The sequence below is a fragment of the Calliopsis andreniformis genome, chromosome 10 (genome assembly GCF_051401765.1).
Source record: "Calliopsis andreniformis isolate RMS-2024a chromosome 10, iyCalAndr_principal, whole genome shotgun sequence".
NCBI classification, from domain to species: domain Eukaryota; kingdom Metazoa; phylum Arthropoda; class Insecta; order Hymenoptera; family Andrenidae; genus Calliopsis; species Calliopsis andreniformis.
In genome coordinates this window covers 21,151,269-21,169,843 of record NC_135071.1, presented here as the reverse complement: position 1 = coordinate 21,169,843, position 18,575 = coordinate 21,151,269, and the positions used below count along the sequence as shown (strand labels likewise).

Genomic DNA, 18,575 nt, shown 5'->3' with positions numbered 1-18,575 from the left:
CACGGGCGAAGGCAGCTAATATTGTAGTTTATCTGGCGGGACATTAGCGCGGTGAAATATGCGCCTCCTTCGCCCGAACTTAAAATCAAGATTCACCGAAGTTCAGAGCATCATCCCCTCACCGTTCCTCCCCCCTCGTTGCCCTCGCGAGAGCTCGCGTCCTTCCTGCTAAGTCGCGCATGAAAATACTAATTATTATACCGATTATTAATACGAAAAGTTCTCGTATGCCGCTTCTGCCTTCGCTGTTAAGCTTCGCCCTGGCAAGAGAACGGGGATGGTTGAGTTTCTTGAGAGACGCAGGCATCCGGATTACGCTTATACTCGTCTAAACGAGGAAAGGCGTTCTCGCCCGACCTCTCGCCCGACCTCTCGCCCGACCTCTCACCCCTTGACGCTCTACCGCCGCCGACCGCCGTTAGCTTTCCAACTGTACATATATGGATACATAGATGTGCGTGTACCTGCATGTACATAGCTATACAGTGTCGCCTTGCATTTCAAAATCATTCCACCGACGCGTCTCTTCTTGCCTCTAATCTCTTAACATTTTAGGAGCGTAAGCGAAACGAATACTGATTATTTATATTGTTTATCTTTCCTATGCATCGTCTACTTAGATATCAAGTTATTTGCAGGTCAGTTGTACTATAGATAAGTATTTAATACTTATGCGTATATTTCCATTGTTCAACTCTTTCTCCATCCTTTTCTTTTCTCTTCCTTTCTCCCTATCTCGCGGCTGGTACACGATAAGGTAGAAATGGCGGTCGGTGCCGCGGTAAGGCGATTACCGAATAGTGGAAATGCATTTCCCTGGTCAAAGTACGAGTCTACCGTTGTGTAAAAGCCGCCTGGAAGAAAAGGACGCAATCGTTTTGCCTCGCCAGATCTCTCCTCTCTTTTCTATCCTCAATTATTCCCGCCTAATACTCGCGAAATTGGACCGAAGCAAGGTGAATTTTAGAAGAAGCTTGATTTTTCCATGAATTATCTACTTTTACTCCTCCTCCTCCTCCTCCTCCTTCTCCTTCTTCTTTCATTCGACCAAGAGCGATTATAAGGTTTTTTTTAAAATTGTTAGATCACACAATCACAGATGAGAAAACTTGGCGCAGTGCAGGTGTAACGCGGGAAATGACAGGAATTACGGTAACCGGAAACAGTGGGAGCTGACGAGAGTGTTGCAAAAATACAGGATGGAAATGCAGAACAAGGAGGCAAAATCCATCTAGTGATTTCACAGGCAATTATGCCGTCGCGCCGTGTTGGCCGGGTTACTCTTATTTAACGCCAATGTGCGCCGGCTGCACGCCTCAACGCCCTTGCAGCGCGATCCCATTTGCGCGAAATTGTCAATGATAGAATGGCAGATTGAAAACTCGACATTCACCGTTCGCCCCTCGCATCCCTCTACCTTCATCTTTTTCTGCTTCTTCTAGGGCACCCCTTCTACTCGTAGTCCTGCAATCTCAAATTTCAGGTATCTCAGTCTTCCGTCCGTCGTCCGAATAATTGAACCACGACAAGAACTAGAATATTGCGATGGTAACATGTTCCAGCTTATCACCGTTGCAACTTTATATTTAACAGCGAAGGTGCAGATTTTCAAATTTCTAAATTTCTCTTAAAAGCAGCCTTTCTGCGGGCATCGAAGATTGTTTTTACGTAGCATCAATTTCTATCTGTAACATTGTTGAATGGTTCATTGTCATGGTAGCTGAAAGTTTCGCTGAATTCTCGTTTGATCGATAAAGTGTAGCTATGGGAGAAATAGGAAAATCGCGCGATCTAAAATCGTGGTTGGACAGGAAACGTTTTCCACAAACACGGGAGATTCGAAGAACGAGACTGTCGACCAGACCATCGTCACAAGTAGTTTCTCTAATAAATTGCACTCGAAACGATCCCTTGGAAGTGTCGACGATACCTCGCCAGTGTCGACTGAATCGAATGAAAAGAAAGCAGCGATAACTCGATTATCGGATGGATAAATAGACGGTGAGAGGAATATCGAAGAGTGACGTGACGACCACTTAGACAAGTATCGTTCTCATTCTGAAGTGGAACGCAAGTAGTAGAGCACCTACATAATAAGTCCGACAACAGTGAAATATTCGATCTACATAGAACTGATTTCAACATCTGCGAAACTTCTAGTCGTTTCTCAAAGGAAACGTAGGAGCCAACAGTCGTCTACTCTTCAATCTTTTATCTAATTCACGAATGATCCGAGCGATCGAATCTAGGATGAACAGTCTGCGGATCACCGAACGGAGGTGGTCTCCGCGGAGACGCTGGCTGACTGCCACCCTTGTCGCAACCATCCCGTGGAAGCTGCTTCGACAAGGACAGAGGGCAGTTGTGGCCGATGCTTTCGGAGCGACGCTGTTTCTCTCCCCAGCGTGATATTTATGGGGCGTCGAGCCGTGGGTAACACTGTTTGCCGCAATTTCTTGTTTCCATTAGGTTGGCCGGCCTGCGGGGTAAATTCCACCCCACGCTGGTCCACCTACCCTTCCTGCGGGCTGGGTTGCGCAACTTCGTCGGTGGATGGGCGGCGAGGGGGTGGTTGGGGAAATGGTGCACACTTGCACACACAGGGCCTTGCGTTCCACTGCGCGCGATCAAATGACGCGCGCCAGCGCCCACAATAACTGCCTCTTCACGCTTCGCTCCTATCCTATTCCGGCTTCGAACCCCGTGCCCGAGGATCGAGACCATCGGATGGGCTACTACCCGGCTGTCGTCATCTGTCCACAGTCCAGCTTTTCTGTTTTTATTTTCTCCTCTCGATTCTTCTTAAGGCGATGCTATACCGTAAACGAGCATTTGCCTCAACTCATTTCTTTCAAATTAGAAGGTTACAGAAACGCTGTTACAGAAATACTACGAAATAATAAGTAAAATGAGCAACGCGGCGCGATCACGAACATAATTTCTGTTTTTAAATCTTGGCCCACACTTACCAGCCAGTAATTGAATCTTCGGCCCAAGATTGCTTTAGCTCTCACCATTTACCTCAGCTGGAGCGTCGAGGTTCTGGAAGACGCTACTTTAGCGTCGGTTTAAGCCCCGCGGGTTATTTAAGATAGATTATTATTCACTGTGAGCCGAGGTCCCGGCGCGGCGTGGCACGGCGTGGCACGGCGAAATTGAAAACGCTATCGTTTACAGGGCCGATTAATTGCTGCGAATCACTTTATCTCCGATTACTTCCTTTCCACACCCTTTTCTCGTCGCTTTTCTCCGCTGATGAATCCGTCTGTTGCTGCTTGTTGTTGTTGTTGTTGTTGTTGTTGTTGTTGTTGTTGTCGTTGTCGTTGTCGTTGTCGTTGTCGTTGTCGTTGTTGTTGTTGTCGTTGTCGTTGTTGCAATTGTGCTCAAAATTGATGTAGGATTTTTGAAATATGCGTACCTATTCACTAATGGAATTTTGGCCAATTTAAAGGAAAAAGTCATTTGAATTGTCCTCTTCAATATGTTCTCCAGGATACTTGAAAGAAATGTTAACATGCAAAATATAAAATGCATAGAACGTTATCGCATGGAATATTAAACGCACGCGTCGCGTCTCAGAAATACGGAAGAGCAGAAATATGCGCGCGGACAAGAATAGCATTACATCAATCGACGAGCCGAACGCATATGCGCTCCCGTAATGGGCTAAAAGCTTTACAAAGCGTACGGATAGGCAGGTGAAGAGGGGGGAAAGGGGTACGGGGGTAAGGTTTTGTCGGCGGCGGAGCTTCGCTTCGCGACAAATCCCTCCTTTGTTGCTCTCCCATCCTGGGCTATCACGAGAAATGGAAGAGCGGAGAGAAGAGAGAAGAGAGAAGAGAGAAGAGCGTACGGTTGCATTATATTTTGCCTCGACTGCATATCCATTGATGCATGGATCCTTGAGCTTGTATCGGAGGTGGTAGGGGTTCTCGCGTGAAAAATAATTTGCATTCGCGACGCGTTTCTAACTCCTATTTCCACCTTTCGACAGATGGAAGAATGCACTCGTGCTTTCGTGCGACTCAAATTCGTCAAACTTGCCATCCTTTTTCAACCATTTCCCTTGTCATCATCGTAACGCCTTTATTACACTATTCGAGAAATTACCTCCCACAACACGTCTTTCCAATCAGAAATTGTAGGCAATAGACTCGCCAAACGACAGGCCAATCAACCATTTGCATATTTATCGACGCGTTACCAAAAGTGGACCATCAGAGAAACGATAACGACAGCGCAAGCCTTGTTGAGTTTACGCGTCTCTCGAGCGATTTGCCGAAGCTACTGCCGCACTTCAGACGGTGTTAGTTATCGCACCGACCGACCGTCTGACTCCTAAAACGGGAGACTGAAAGCGATCAGCGAGTAGTTACACTTTTCCACCTAATAGGCACGAAGAGTGCGAAAAACGATCGATAAACAAAATAGAAGTTTGAAAATTGAATTACGTTTGAGTGAAGAGCGATGACAGCGATCTCTCTTTTCCAACACGCGAGGGAAGAAATTGATGGGGCCTGATAAAGAGGTGGAGCGGTATCAGACGTAGAGCCCTGCTCCGCTGCGCCGCTGCGCCGCTGCGCCGCCGCGCCGCCCGCGTCAGGGCTGAGGGAGGAAGGGCATGGAGAAAGAATGTGTAGTAAACGGTTGCATCGGACCACTTTCGAAATATCAATTTGAAACAGCCATGGGTATAGGTATGCGTCATACTTTCCACCAGCCATTATGGCCGGCTTTCCATTTTTATTTATATTTACCGCCATCGCGAATCGCCAACCCCTCCGCTAGTTTTATATCCGTCGCTCTCTGGCTTCACCCGTTACAACACGTTCAAGACGCGGGGAAACCGAGCCCGACTTCTAGGGGGAACGAGACTTGCCCTCTTCTCTTCGACCGATATTTTACGACATTTTGTTTCCAATCCGCGAGAAAAGGTGTCGGGGCATCACAGCACGTGGGCCTTATTCGACTTTTATGGCGTTAAATCGTGATTAAGTGTTCCTGGAATGGCTCTTCCCGTCTCCTCTTTCCTCTTTTTCTCTCTCTCTTGCTTCGATGAAGCAAAGTTGCGCGGAAATCTTGATGGTCTTTAAGAGGAAAGGATACTTTTTCGAAGCAAAAAAGTATAAGTTGGTAATAGGATACCCACACCTTGTTCCAGCAAGTTCCGAAGCTGCGTTACTATCTCCCTTATCAATCCATCGATTTTATTCCCGCGATCAGGCAGCCCCCAAAACGTCGAAGTAGGTCTTCATCTTGACCGGAAGTCCGGTGGGCGGTGGTCGGCCGGTGGCTTTCGGTTTTTCAATTTCGCATAATGTCTGGGCATGGTCTATCGCGGCAGCTTGGAAAAGCGTAGCCGTGATAAGATAGCCGTTGGCCAATACCAGCAGAATTTACGCTCGGCATAAGTTTGCCTTATATATGAGCGTCCACAGGAAATGCGACGATCCTATCGGCCGCGGTGCTCGGGTCATGGAGATCCGTCCGTGAAATGTTGCTCTGGCTAGTATTTTACTAGTTCTTGGGACGACTGACACCCCCCAAAATCCTGGCCAACGAATGGAGATAAACTGCCTGACCACGTCCTGGAGGAGACTCTCTTTACACGTAGGTAATCTGTTATCGAGATCTCGCCGATAGAGCCGGTAGAAATGTCCCTGCCAGGATTCCTTCGATTACCAGACCCCCGTCGACCTGTCTGCCACCACATCATTTCTTGCAAAATTATCTAGACACTTTAAGTGTAGTTTAAGTAGGTGAAATTCTAAACGATACAAATACGTATAGTAACTTGATTCCGACTGGCAAGCGTGCAAAAATAATTTGAAAAAAAAAAAAGGCGGCCAGAAGTCGACGAGTCTCTACGTTCAACTGACAAAGCAGGACGAAAAGCCTCGAATTGTCTGCGCCGTAGCCTGAAACAACAATAACCCTATTCAACGTCGGCGGCATTTGACAGTGGGGTCGGAAACAATGAAACAATCAACCCGTGCCCACCCTCCGGTAGCCTACGACCGATTCGACGGTGGCGAGAAGAGGCCGGAAGTCAACAGTACCGGACAATGCCAGTGGGCGTCCGACTACCGTTCCTAATTAACCAAGTTCACCAACTTCGGATGAACTTGACACGGTCCTTAATGCATAATTATACCAGGCGTGTTCTCTTCACCTCCACCTTCGCCGACGATCCTCCGCGTTCCCTGTCCTTTTCCATCGACGATCGTTCCTATTACCTAGTTTCCAGTTTTTCTAATTGATTCGATACGCGATCGAATCGATGGAATCTCATGGTAGTAAATGGAAATAAATGATTACCAAATATCTGAGCAATCAGGCCTTTTGTCCTTCTTCCTCTTCCGTTTTTCGACTGAAAACGTATCTTTGCGGATGTCCGTAAGAATCGCGTTACTTCATCGAAGGATATTAACGCGCTGACTCGCGCTGACTCGCGCTGACTCGCGCACACAAGGCAGTGAATCGAAGAAAAAAGGGAGTGGAGTCTCGATCACGCGGCGGCGAGACTATTAACAAACTTCTCGCTGCTGCCGCCCAGTTTCCGCCCCGTCCGTTGCACCCCCGTTTCGCTGCATTTTATTATTCGCATAATCGGATCTGGGACGGCGATAGCACCGGTGATTTCGGGTTTGTCTACGGTAACGCAGTTGTCGGCCCGACAATGCCACCCCTGAATGCCTCATTGTCTGTCGGGACCGACGCCCACTCAAAACTTCCACTCGCGTCATCGTCGCTCGTGATTTTCCGCAATCAAACGATTCGCGACTCGACCCTCTCTCTCCTCCGACAGGGCTCATATAATTGCGCTTCGACGCAATTAAACTGTCTGCCGTGTCGCCTATCGCCTCTTTTCCGATCCCCTTCCTTCTTTCGAGTAGCCCTTGAGAAGCTGCGAGGTCCGATTTCGAAATACGTAGCATGCCGCGAAATGCAAATGAAAAGGGAAGGGAATGGTTTCGACACTTTTTCAATTATTTTACAACAACCTTGTTCAAGAGAAAGAAATTCGTCACGTTTGCTGGAAGCACCAGCGAAAATGCGAGGAGGATCGGAATCGTGGAAGAATCAGGGCCATGGATAGAAGGCGCAGGGCGGTTCCGATACGAAAGTGATTACATTTGACTTGGATTTGTGTGCCTCCTTACCCGAAGGCTCCCAGGCGCTGGCTCGGTACAGAGCTCGGCAACGAGGACATTCTTCCCCGACAATGCCTGCCACAATCGAGCGAGCAGCACTTCCGCGCATACTAATGGAGAGCGCCTAGACTCCTTTGGCCAGCGAACAGTCGACGCCCCATCCACCCCTTTTCACCCTTTGTGTGCGCTGCGGAAAACTTCTCCTAGCGCGAAGAACACCCCCTTCCTCTTCCTCCTCCTCCTCCTCCTCCTCCTTCCAGCGTCTGTCAGAAAATTACATAGTACGTCTCGAGGTGATTTTTTCGAAACTGTCTCCGTCGAATGTCGCCTTAGACTCTTTCCTCCTTTCGCTTGTTCGCGAATCGGGATAAAAATATCAAAAGCTTTGTTAACGTGGCATAGGTGCTTACTTATATCTATCGCTGTAGTTTGGGCCTTTTAAGTTCTAGAACAATGATCTTTCTGAATAACGACGTGATCGTCGGTATAATAAATGGTCAAGTGAAATTTGAAAAATCCTATCCATCCGAAGAGGGGAAGAATTGCGAGTTCACGTTAACGGAGCAAAGGAAGAGTTGTAGAATCGTGGCGAAATTCACTCGCGCACACGGAGACGTTTCTGGCTCTCCATTTCGCTGTTATCTCGCCACGAAGAAAGCGTGATTGCCTTTATAGGGGAAGAAAGGGTCTTTCGCAGTGGCGATAATGTCCTCGTCCCGGCGACGGAGGCGTCGCTATCAGAAATAAAACACGACGCAACCGAGGGGTGGGTTCGTAGTAGCGAGGGGGATGGCATCGACTCTCCCTCCTTTTCGTTCCTCAGATTTTCCTCGTCGACGATTCCTCCACATACTCTCCGATTAGTCGTGCGAATTCGTAGGTGGTGATTTCTTTTAGGGTTGCGCGTCAAAGGACTAACGGGAAGAGTGGTAGCTTTTCAATTGATTTTCGCAAAATAAGTAATAATCATTACGTAAATAAGATCGGCGATTTTTATCCATATGTTAAGGCGTTGGATTTTCATTTTCTAATACATATCTATTTGCTCGTTTCGAGAGCGACAACAAAAGTCTAAAATTTGTTCGATTACACCGTACCTATCTGTAGACACTTATATGCATATCCTGATCTGTACCTTGAAATTCTGCACAGAATTAAGACCAAAACGTGAAAAGACGACAAACATTGTGGTTAAGAGTCAATTTATTTACAAACGTCGCGTTATGTTACAGCAATAATTAACAATAATTACGTGGATGTCGTCGTCTCGGGAATTAACGGAGAGCTTGACGAATGACACGATTGCTACAATCTTTTTCTTCTTCGTTTACGACAAGAACGCTGGGCCGAGGAACTTACGTATAATATTGGAAAGATATGTTTCTATCCTTTAGATATGCATTTATATTTATAGTTTATTGAGTGCCCCGTTGTATAATTCTACAACGCGTGACACACTGATTCCTACGATTTATACGCTCTCTATGGAAGTGAAAGTGCCTGTTGGAAATTAGTTTCCATTCTGGTCTGCTGACGCTCGGCGCCGATCGTCGTTGGTGAAATTTCGGACGAAAAATACGCGGACGCGTGGCGAAACAGGCGTGTACGAAATTTTTCAATCGTGGATGCTCGATTGTGAAAAATCGGACGCTATAAACCTGTCAGAATACCCCTTTTATACCTTTGTAACGAGTTCAAACAACTTCCTTCAATTCAATGGAAATATTTTCATTTTGGTTAATATTTCGGGTGAAACGAATCCTTCCTTTTCGTATTTATGCAAAAATAATTGATAGGATTTCACTGGAATTTTTTAGGCTACTTAGGTAGGTATGCGGTAGAAGTGACAGGAGTTGATTTCAAGATGGAAACCGTTTTAAACTGTATTCTTAACTTGCATTGCATACGAATTCTTCTCAAACAAAACGCATGAAAATTAACAAAAACATATTCCTAACAAAATATCAACATTTTTTCTAATTAGCTGTTTGCAAACAATTGGAACATTGCAACAATTAAAAAAAGAACCGATGCATTCCGTAGTCATGCTTGCCTAGGCGAGGAATTTCTTGAAATGAACGCTTTTGCATGACAAGAAACAAGAATTTCAGATCTTTCGGTTAAAGATAAATTTCTATAAAGAAAGAAATATCTGAAAAATGACCTTTCCGATCCGCTTTTGAAATATAAGTAGAGAGGGTATATACTCGTAAAGCGTGCAGAAAAGTCCATACATATTATGTCTCTCAATGTTTCTCTATACTTTCATCCAGTCCACCGAAAAGCCTTCCAACCGATTCACTTAGCAGCCCTCCTCCGTAATCCTCGCGTGCAGGCGTAAGCAATTACAAGGGGAAAAATCTAACTGGAGGATAGAAGGGGTGGAAGGAAGAAGGAAATATTGGGAAAAAGTTGCAGTATCGATGGGCGCGAGGCTGGGCATCGCGAGGCGCGGCGCGGCGAGGCGAGGCGAGGCGAGGCGAGGCGAGGCGAGGCGAGGCGAGGCGAGGCGAGGCGAGGCGAGGCGAGGAACGCGTCGCGACGCAATGAAATCATCTCGCACGCGCTCTCGCGAGGGGTGGAACGCGTGCACACGGGTCCGACGTCGCATCTACGTTAGCATTCAGAACGCTTGGCTTATTTCGCATGGTCGGCCACCAAAGAAGAGATTTGCCTCCGCTGGAAGAGGTTTTTTTCTCGTACAAGCCGCGCCCGCTGTCCTCTCCTATCCCCGCTCGCGCACGCGGTAATATGTGCCACGAGGGGGTTGGTTATCTCATCAAAATCGGACTTCTCTGGCATCCTATGCGCGTTTTCACAGAAAGGACCCTTTCTAGCTGACTCTCTTTGTGGGATTTTACCCGTGGCGAGTTATCGATTCCGCTTTTGGTTAGCCATCGTCACATAACGATGTCCTCGCGATGATTGAGCCTCTTCTCCAAATGAGATTTTTACAAGAATGCGTTCAGTGTTTCGATGCGAAAGAAGCACGAATTTTTCGCCCTCTAGCAGGCTCTTACGGATTCTGCTGAGCGACAGTAAAAAAGATGAGTAAGTACTAAATTATCACGCAACGCAACAGGTTTCCTTAGAGATGATCACGTTTGCCGTTTGCAATTGACAAGGGTCCAACTGCCGAGACGTCACATTAGGTTGCCATTGTCGCGAAGGTTCATCAGTTTCTGTAGGATTTAGTAGATCTCGTATTAAACTCACTTGCACTATTTTCTAGCGTTTGCGAGTGGCAGGAATATGAAGGCTTAGTTGGGCCATACTCGTCGTTAGATTTCGAAACATTCGAAATGCTAAATGTCCTAGGAACATCTACATCCCTAAATCCAACGAACGAGAATCTTCGTCATATTCCATCCGCTCGCAACAATCAGTCTCTATCCCTGAACATTCGAATACAGTCTCTATTCGACTTAAAAGGTCGATGATGGCATTTCTCATCCTCCATAATTTCAAATCACTACACATTGGTAACGTGCATGTTTCTAGATCTGGCCATGACAGAGTTTCTCTGTTGGTCCTCCTGAAACTGGACTTCATCCTCTTTCGCTGGCATGCTGAGATTAGTGACTGTGGCCTGAGGAATAGGCGACAGCATAGGTGGAACCCTCCACCAGTCTGTGGTCGGCCAGCCTGCGGGGACCAGGTTCCCCCGGAAATTTAGGTCCGGGAGAACCGGAAGTGGCCTTCATATGACGTGGCCGCGATGGGCTCCCAAGTTGGAGCTAGACGAGGTAAGATTCTGGACCGAGAAGGCGCTTTCCACCTTCGGGGTGGCAGTTGACGTTGTGGTGGAGACAGTGGTGGCAATTTTTTCTGTCTGATCGGTTGGAGAAGAGGAGGACGAAGAGGAGAAACGATCTTGAGACCTGTCCTCCTGTTGCCTTTCCAACGATGACGAGAATCCATCGTCCTCCAGCTGCTTCCTGTACCGAGGTTCCTCTCTGCTGGAATCTCTATCAGAGGGGAACCCGTCCTCTTCCGGTTTTCCTGGACTGGGAAACGGTCTGTCTTCCAGTTTAGGCAAGTACGGCCTCTTGGGGTCTTTCGGTGGACTGGGGCAGCCGCAGTTCGGCTGCAAGCAGGTCGCCGTCGACAAACTTGGCCAGGACATGGTCTGATGGCTCGAATAAAAGGTGCTGCCACCGTACAGCGCCTGTAACGCCAAGTCCGCTGCTAATTTCCCCCCGGTGAATTCCTCTCCCAGCTTGTGCTGCATCGGGTACAACGGATATGGAAAAGGCGGGAAAAAACGAGGAATCTTGAGGTCCTCGTGGCTCATCAACGTGTGATGCGTGGGCGGTGCTAACGGCGGCAGCAGACCCCTCGATATATTGCCCAACGTTTCACTCGAGGACATCAACGGTGATATCGAGAAGCCGAATTTGTTTTCCTTCTTCACCAAGGACTTGGGCTTCCTGCGGGGGCGGTACTTGTAGTCTGGATGCTCCTTCATGTGAAGGGCTCTGAAATCAGAGTTTTTCGTTTCGATAATCATTCGAAAATAAGTGATTTTTCTTTCAACCATTACGAATTTTTATACGCAACATGTACGTACTAACATCGCTGAGAAAGGAAAGAGAGCGAAATCAAACTGTTTTTCCATTAGGGAAGTTCTTGTCGCTTCGATCGCTTACGTATCTTCGAAATTTCGGGCAGTAGGAGTCTGATGTTTGCGAAGAAACGTTCTTCGATTACGCTTAGACAATGATTTTCACCTGGTATCTACCTTCGATAATCCGGGTGAGCGCGCGTTATCATGCGAAGAATCGCGCGTAGACGACGACGATGACGACGGCGACGAGACTTTAGAATTCGGTAAACTTTGCTCTCGACACCGTTATCCGTACAAAGGGACGTATTATCGTGACGATAGAACACGATACGGGGCCAGCACGGGTATTTGTAGTAAATATCTTGTACATACACCCCGGTTGGAGGCGCAGAGACTCTTCGTAGGGGACTGGCAAACCGTAGAGAGGGAGGAAGGGAAGAGTCAGAGGAACCGTGGTATCTGCGTCGCATAATACTCCATTATGTATCCAAGAGGCGCACAAACGCAGTCCTTATTTATGCCTCGCTACGTGTAGATAAAAGAAACCGAGAGAGATAGGCTGTTTCACGGCCACGGGAACTCTTTTTCTACTTCCTCCCTTTGCGAAATGCCTTCGCAACGGAGAAAATACTTCAATCATTTCGAGTTGTTAGTTTTCAGTTTCTCCTCTACATCCCCAAATAATATCGATTCTATACGAACAATTGGAAAACACATTTCCTACATTTGTTTTTCATTCGAAGAAAGATGTGAGAACAAAGTACCACAAACGAACGCGTCAAACTTCCCCCATCCATATTTACAAAAGATGTCTCTAACAGACTGATCCAAAGCAAACTGAAAGGTTTTCAATGATGAAAATTTTCCGAAATTTTGGCTTCTCGTGGGAAGAGAGTGACGCAGCGGAATAATAATTCCAGGACAATGTGTCCCGGCAGATAGCACAAAGCGTAAATCAGCATAAACATCGGTAAAGCCCCACCGACAATAATTCAGCATAAATGCATAAACATCGAGCGTAATCTTTACAATTCGCTGGGAGTCCTCCACCACTACCACCACCACCACCACCACCACCACCACCAGCACCACCACCACCACCACCACCACAACACCGCGAGCACCGCAACCAGGCATCGTTGCTGGCAGGGTTCGCTAGGCATCAACACTTCCACCCGCGCGATAAACAACGCGTTATATCATATCGGTGGACATAAGCCGGCCGGTAGTTGCGCTCGCGACCGCCCTAACAAGAAACAATAACAATTAGTCACGATTGTCCGCCAGTGCTCCGCGAACGTCATTAGTGTAACGATTCGTCATAAATGCCGTTGCGCCACAACGATCGGCTCTCGCGATCCACCCCCGTCGATCTCTCGGCTGCGTTTCAACACCCGTGATTTTCTATTTCTTTTTGCAAAATTCCCATTTTTACCTTTACTTAAAGACTTACGTGTTCACCTCTATCTTTCAATTGTCCGTTCCGCTATCTCTTACTTATAGATACCTATACCCACTCTTCTATCTCCTGTTTTGGATTATCTAAAAATTCATTATCTAGTTCAAATAAAAAGAATAAACCGCAGGTTCGGCAATTCTTCATCTCTTTTACCAAGCACATCGTCATTCTTCACCTCGAATTTTACACCTGCCAACCTAGCATCGACCTTTATCTATCGTACGGTATTTTTCGAACGGGAAAGAGAATGAGAGACAAGAGAGCGAGTAGAGGTGTTGGAAAAGGGGGTGGAAGGAGCAGAGAGAAGAATCATCGGACAAGGAGCAGCAGCGACGTAGCGTCGCAGCCAACGAACACTGGCCGCGAGTGGGTGAGCGTGGAAACGGGGTGGTGGAGGTGTAGGTTGAGGGGTGAGGGCGGCGGGAAAAGGGTAGGGGCCGGCAGAGGAGCCGCGCAAATCCTTTTAAATCCACACAATTGCGACAATGGGGCTTTATTTGTTATCTCGGGGGCCACATTGTGAGTCGCCGTGAACGAACGGACAGATTACGTCGGGCCAGTGACGGCCTGGCTTCAGGGGAACCCGCTCCCACCAGAAGCTTCGCTCAGCTACGGGGAACGACTTTTATCGGGGGCCCTCTTCCCCTTACTTTACGACCGTCCACCCCCGCTCCTCCGCCCCGGTCGCCTCTCTTGCGCGGAGCCGTTACCAAAGTCGTCAGCGACGGTGCCATCCGCCAGAAAAGCGGATTCGCTGTTACACCGTCCCTGTCCCCCGAAATTTTCACCCCTTCGCCAACCTCCCCGTCACGGAACCACCCCCGAGACCGTTTCTCGAATACGTTTTTGCTGCACGAAACGAATATTGCGATTGCGAGGCAATTTGCGGTTACCTCGGGACGAGGGGGAGTACTGATTTTCTTGTTGATCTGTTGTGGTCGTGGCGTAACGTAGGTGGCCGAACGAGTTAACGGTTTCGTTGGAATCTGATTGAAGCGCATTTCGTCAAACGATTCAATTCATTCCTTCGGCTTAAAGGCAAAAGAAATGTTTCCTCTAAGGAAGCTGAAAATTCAAAGTATCTAGATAAATGAAAGAGCGATCGAAAGAACATCGGCTTGTCCGTTTTCTGAAGCAGCAAGAAATTGAAAGGGGGAAAGTCCACCGTTCAGCAACATCCAATATTCAATAATTCCGTTCAGATAGGTATAACGATATTTCCTGTCCGACAATCGAGAAAAACGAACACATGAGAACGCGGGGGGTTTTGGAGAATAAAAAAACGTTAGGAATCGGTAAAAAATGAACGGCGAATCGCACGCATCGGCTATCAATGGCAAACTTTCTTTCCTTTTTTACAGATTCGATTACGGTCATCGACAGAAAAGCGGATTCAACGTAACATTGGCTCGGTTTAAACCGACTGTGTCCTATCTGAAACCCAGATTTTTCATTTTCCTTGTTTTTTTTCTCCTTTTTTAACTGAATTACCAAGCGAAACGAACACCTACCAATTGAAAGCGAATCGACGGTGATGCGTTTTGGAAGAAACGACTTTATTATTCCATTATTTATTTTACGAGCTCCATCGTGACGGCGGCTGATTCTACTGGAGAGTTTATATTCAACCCCTGCCTTCTATCAGTTGCCTATACCGACACTTTTTGCCTCGGAAAATCATGATAGACTCCAATTCTGTCGTCGTTTTTCACGCGTCGTGCTTTTCAATTCATTTTGCTTATTCTGCTGCGTTCCTACATTTCTGATCTATCCTATTTTTCAGTTTTTCATCTCTTACTTCAATTTTTCATTCGCCACGAAATTCACATCTTTTTTTCAACGGCCTATAATTATCGCTCGAGTAATTAATCTTCGTAGACTAGAGAAAATTATAGAGCACGATATAGGGTAATATTGATTAATCGTGGATCTCTTCGACCTGTTCACCGTTCGTCAGGCTAAATAAACTCATAACAATGATTAAATATTCAGGGTTGGTAATAAAGAGGCTTGTCCCCACTCGGCTCTCGTAAATACCACTTGGTTCACCCTATTCCACCCCTTAGCTTAGCGCAGCACGCCCTTAGCTTTAGCAACAATGTACCGTATTATGAACTACGCCGACCCCATTCTCCTTTTCAAACCCCCTCCGCGTCGTTTATTCCAGATACGCCTCAACGCGATGATTTTCGTTTCGGGGGATCATTCGTGATTAAAAAGTAATTAGCGTGTGAAGCGAGCGTCGATTGAAAACGATACGAATCGCGATATCAGTTTCGCTTTGTTGCAGCGAAATGATTGTAAACTGAAATTTCCTTTCTCAACGTACATATTTATAGATTCTGAACATAGTAGCAATGAGAAATGGTCCACAAATCTTTTAACTAATAGCTATCCCTAATTAAAAGCATTGAATTTCGAGACCCACCTCAATCTCTTCGCCTCATCGATGAAAGGTCGCTTCTCGGTCTCGCTCAGCAGCTTCCATTCAGCTCCGAGCCTCTTCGAGATCTCTGAATTATGCATCTTCGGGTTCTCTTGGGCCATCTTTCGTCGTTGTCCACGGGACCACACCATGAATGCGTTCATCGGTCGCTTAATGTGCTCGTTGTGAAGCGTTTTCGACGACATGTCGATTTCCTTTTGATCCTCCACTTTGTCAACAAATCTACGCTTAATTAATTAGTTCGAACGGAGTCATTAGAAGACGTTGCTTCGTCGACAGAAAATTTCTCTCTTTTCCACAATTCGTTTGTCTCATTATCGTTAGAATAGTTCCTGCCTGCGGTAAACGTCGAAAGTCGAAACACGTTCCCCTCTAAGTAGGTAACTCGTGTGACGATCAGACACGTGACTAAGAGAGATAATTTCACCACACGGTTTGCCAACTTAAATCACAGTCGAATCGAGTGCATTTAGAGATTTCCGAAGGCATGACTCCAATAACCGTCGCAAAACTTCCACCATCTCTTATAAATGATTTTTCTTCGATCACTCGTCAAACTCGTTCTTCGACTTCTTTTCTTCGGGAAAATATTGTCAGCTGAACCTTTTTTTGTCCACTCCTCGTGTTGGAAATCAGCAGGAATTACTATCGAATCGGTGTGGGATCAGGTGTGAGGAAAAACACCCCGCTTAACGGACACCGTAACGATGACTGTGGCAAGGACACGTCTAGAGGCTGGCGACGTTGAGTCTGGGAAGCCAGGGAGGAATCGAGAAACGCGTAGGAGCTGGAGCCTCGTGGGACGCGGTGGAAGCAAGGATTGGCCAACCAGAAATCTTTCTCCGCTCCCACCACGATTCATGGCTAATGGACACCCACGATTGGCTCCTTCGTCGACATGGCGGACCGAGGACACAGGCGCGTTCAACAGGTGGACATTTCCTCTCTCCTTTTCGCTTACTCGCTTTCATATCTACCCTTCGGTCTGCGAGGGCCAACAGTGTGCTTCTCCGTTACGCAGATTATCCTATATACACACACTACCGTTTTTCCGACCTTTCGATTCACCGCGCCGTCGATGATCAGGGGTAGACGGTAGACCCAGTTAAACAATGCGAGGAGGATTGATTTCGCTGTGTTAAGTAGAGTAGCTCCGCAGGGGTCAGACACGATCCCAGCAGCACGATCGATGAACAGCTGACTTCTACTCCTTTCAGTTTTTATAACATGCTGATAGAGCCTGCTGTCCTAGCTTAGCTTCTTTCGTAACATAAACCTGTTTCGTCTATTGAATATTGAATAATGGTTACCTAATACTTCTATGATCTCCAACATACGAATTTTAACCGAAATAAGTATCTGCTTTATTAATATCCCCCCCAGTTTAAATAAGTATATCAAACAATTTTCTCGTGAAGGCGAATAATTTCTACTAGAAGAATTTCTCTTCTTCCCTGATATACATATACGTATAGATGACAAGGCGTTCTCATCGCGGTTAGAAACGACGCGACGGCGTGGAGGAAAATTTCTTCTCGGTTTGTTGGAAGGAACAAAAAACGCAGCTAGGGCCAGCAGAGCTCTCGAAATAAATGTTATCAGCAGTGGCAATGTCTTGCTGAGAGAAACGAAAGAGGGAACGCGGGCCAGGGTTGGGGCTGAAGACGTCTTCAGTGATAAGACGATAAAGAGAAGAGGTATAAAACGAGACAAGAGGGCTGTGTGCCCTATGGTAACATCACAGCGAATTTCAGCTTCCATAAAGAAGCGACTGTGCCATTGAATTTCCGGAAAGTTTGCAAATATTCATCTGTCAGCAAGAAAGAAGAGAATCTGTGTCATGTTGAAAGTAACCAAGAGAAATTTCCATTACGAAAGAGAGAAATATTTTCATATTACGCTAGATCGATTTTTACTTAATGTTATTGTTATCTATATGATTTAAAAATAATTAGTATGTATCTAGGCATTGAAGGTTCTGTTACTTTTATATACCTAAGTAAATTAGATAGAAGAGAGAGAGAGAGATTAAAGAGAGTAATGTATTCTTGGAAAATATCGACGAGGGAGCAGAAGCGAATGAATAGTAAAGTGAGGGAGAGCGAAACCAAGGGACTTTCGTGGAGATTATCGAAGGCAATCAGCTATTTGTTCTGTTATTAACTCGATCATAAATTCGCCACACGACAGTGACCGCGTACGACTGTCATTCTGTCAGCGTTCCTTTATCACCACCCTTCGTTACACATTCTCCACATCGTTCATAGGGCGTGAACGCGATTTTTATCGGTCATCGATGAGAAGAAAAGGGGGGCCGCCGGCCATCCCTTTTCCATGCCCTTCTCGACACTGTGTCGTACGAAAGTCTTATCTGTACATTGACACTTTCAATTAGTCACTATCGTTGTGGCAAACATCGTTATCGCAAACACCTTTTTACACGGACCTTTACTTCTCTGATTGTTATTATATTCGAATATTGTCTCCAACAAATGTTCCTAACAATTATGAAATAAAACGTATGGGAAATTCATAATGCTCAGATGACTCTGAATAAATTTCAGATTTCGTTCTCCATGTGCATGCACGAAATCCTTGAAAGCTTGAACCATAGTTAAAGAAACAACTCTCTCAGCCACGATTAGAAATCGTGCAAGAAAATCTATAAAGTTGTGACGCGAGGAGGAAGAAAAGCGTAAGAAAATAAGGGTGTGAAGGAAAGCGTTAAGTGAGTTTTTCACATTCACGGCTCTTCTCTTTCTTCGCGACGCCGATTTCGATGATAGCGAAGGCACGGGGTGTCTGTGGAGGGAATTTCTGTATCGAAGCTTGCTCTCTCTTCGGCCAGTTCACCTTCCGTTATCGTCTCGGTTGCTCTTGAGGACGGTGGGGTGGCACGCGACCGCTGATTATACCATTCATCGCGCGGCGTGGTCCAGAAGAGGGTTG

The 18,575-nt window shown here is 46.5% G+C and overlaps 1 protein-coding gene across 1 annotated transcript; it reads right to left on the bottom strand.

Moving 5' to 3' along the window:
- Positions 1–10,708: 10,708 nt before the first annotated feature.
- On the bottom strand, positions 10,709–16,018 carry LOC143184515 (uncharacterized). The gene is made up of 2 exons (XM_076386808.1): positions 15,609–16,018; positions 10,709–11,632 (listed from the first exon to the last, which is right to left on the bottom strand). The coding sequence occupies exons 1-2, from the start codon at positions 15,809–15,811 to the stop codon at positions 10,855–10,857; spliced, it is 981 nt and encodes a 326-aa protein (XP_076242923.1). The 5' UTR covers positions 15,812–16,018; the 3' UTR covers positions 10,709–10,854.
- Between the last annotated feature and the right edge of the window lie 2,557 nt (positions 16,019–18,575).

Coding starts and splice junctions, on each gene's coding strand:
- LOC143184515 (XM_076386808.1), bottom strand. CDS start 15,811: ATGTCGTCGAAAACGCTTCACAACGAGCACATTAAGCGACCGATGAAC. Junction 11,633..15,608: donor GATGAGGCGAAGAGATTGAG/GTGGGTCTCGAA, acceptor CTCTGATTTCAG/AGCCCTTCACATGAAGGAGC.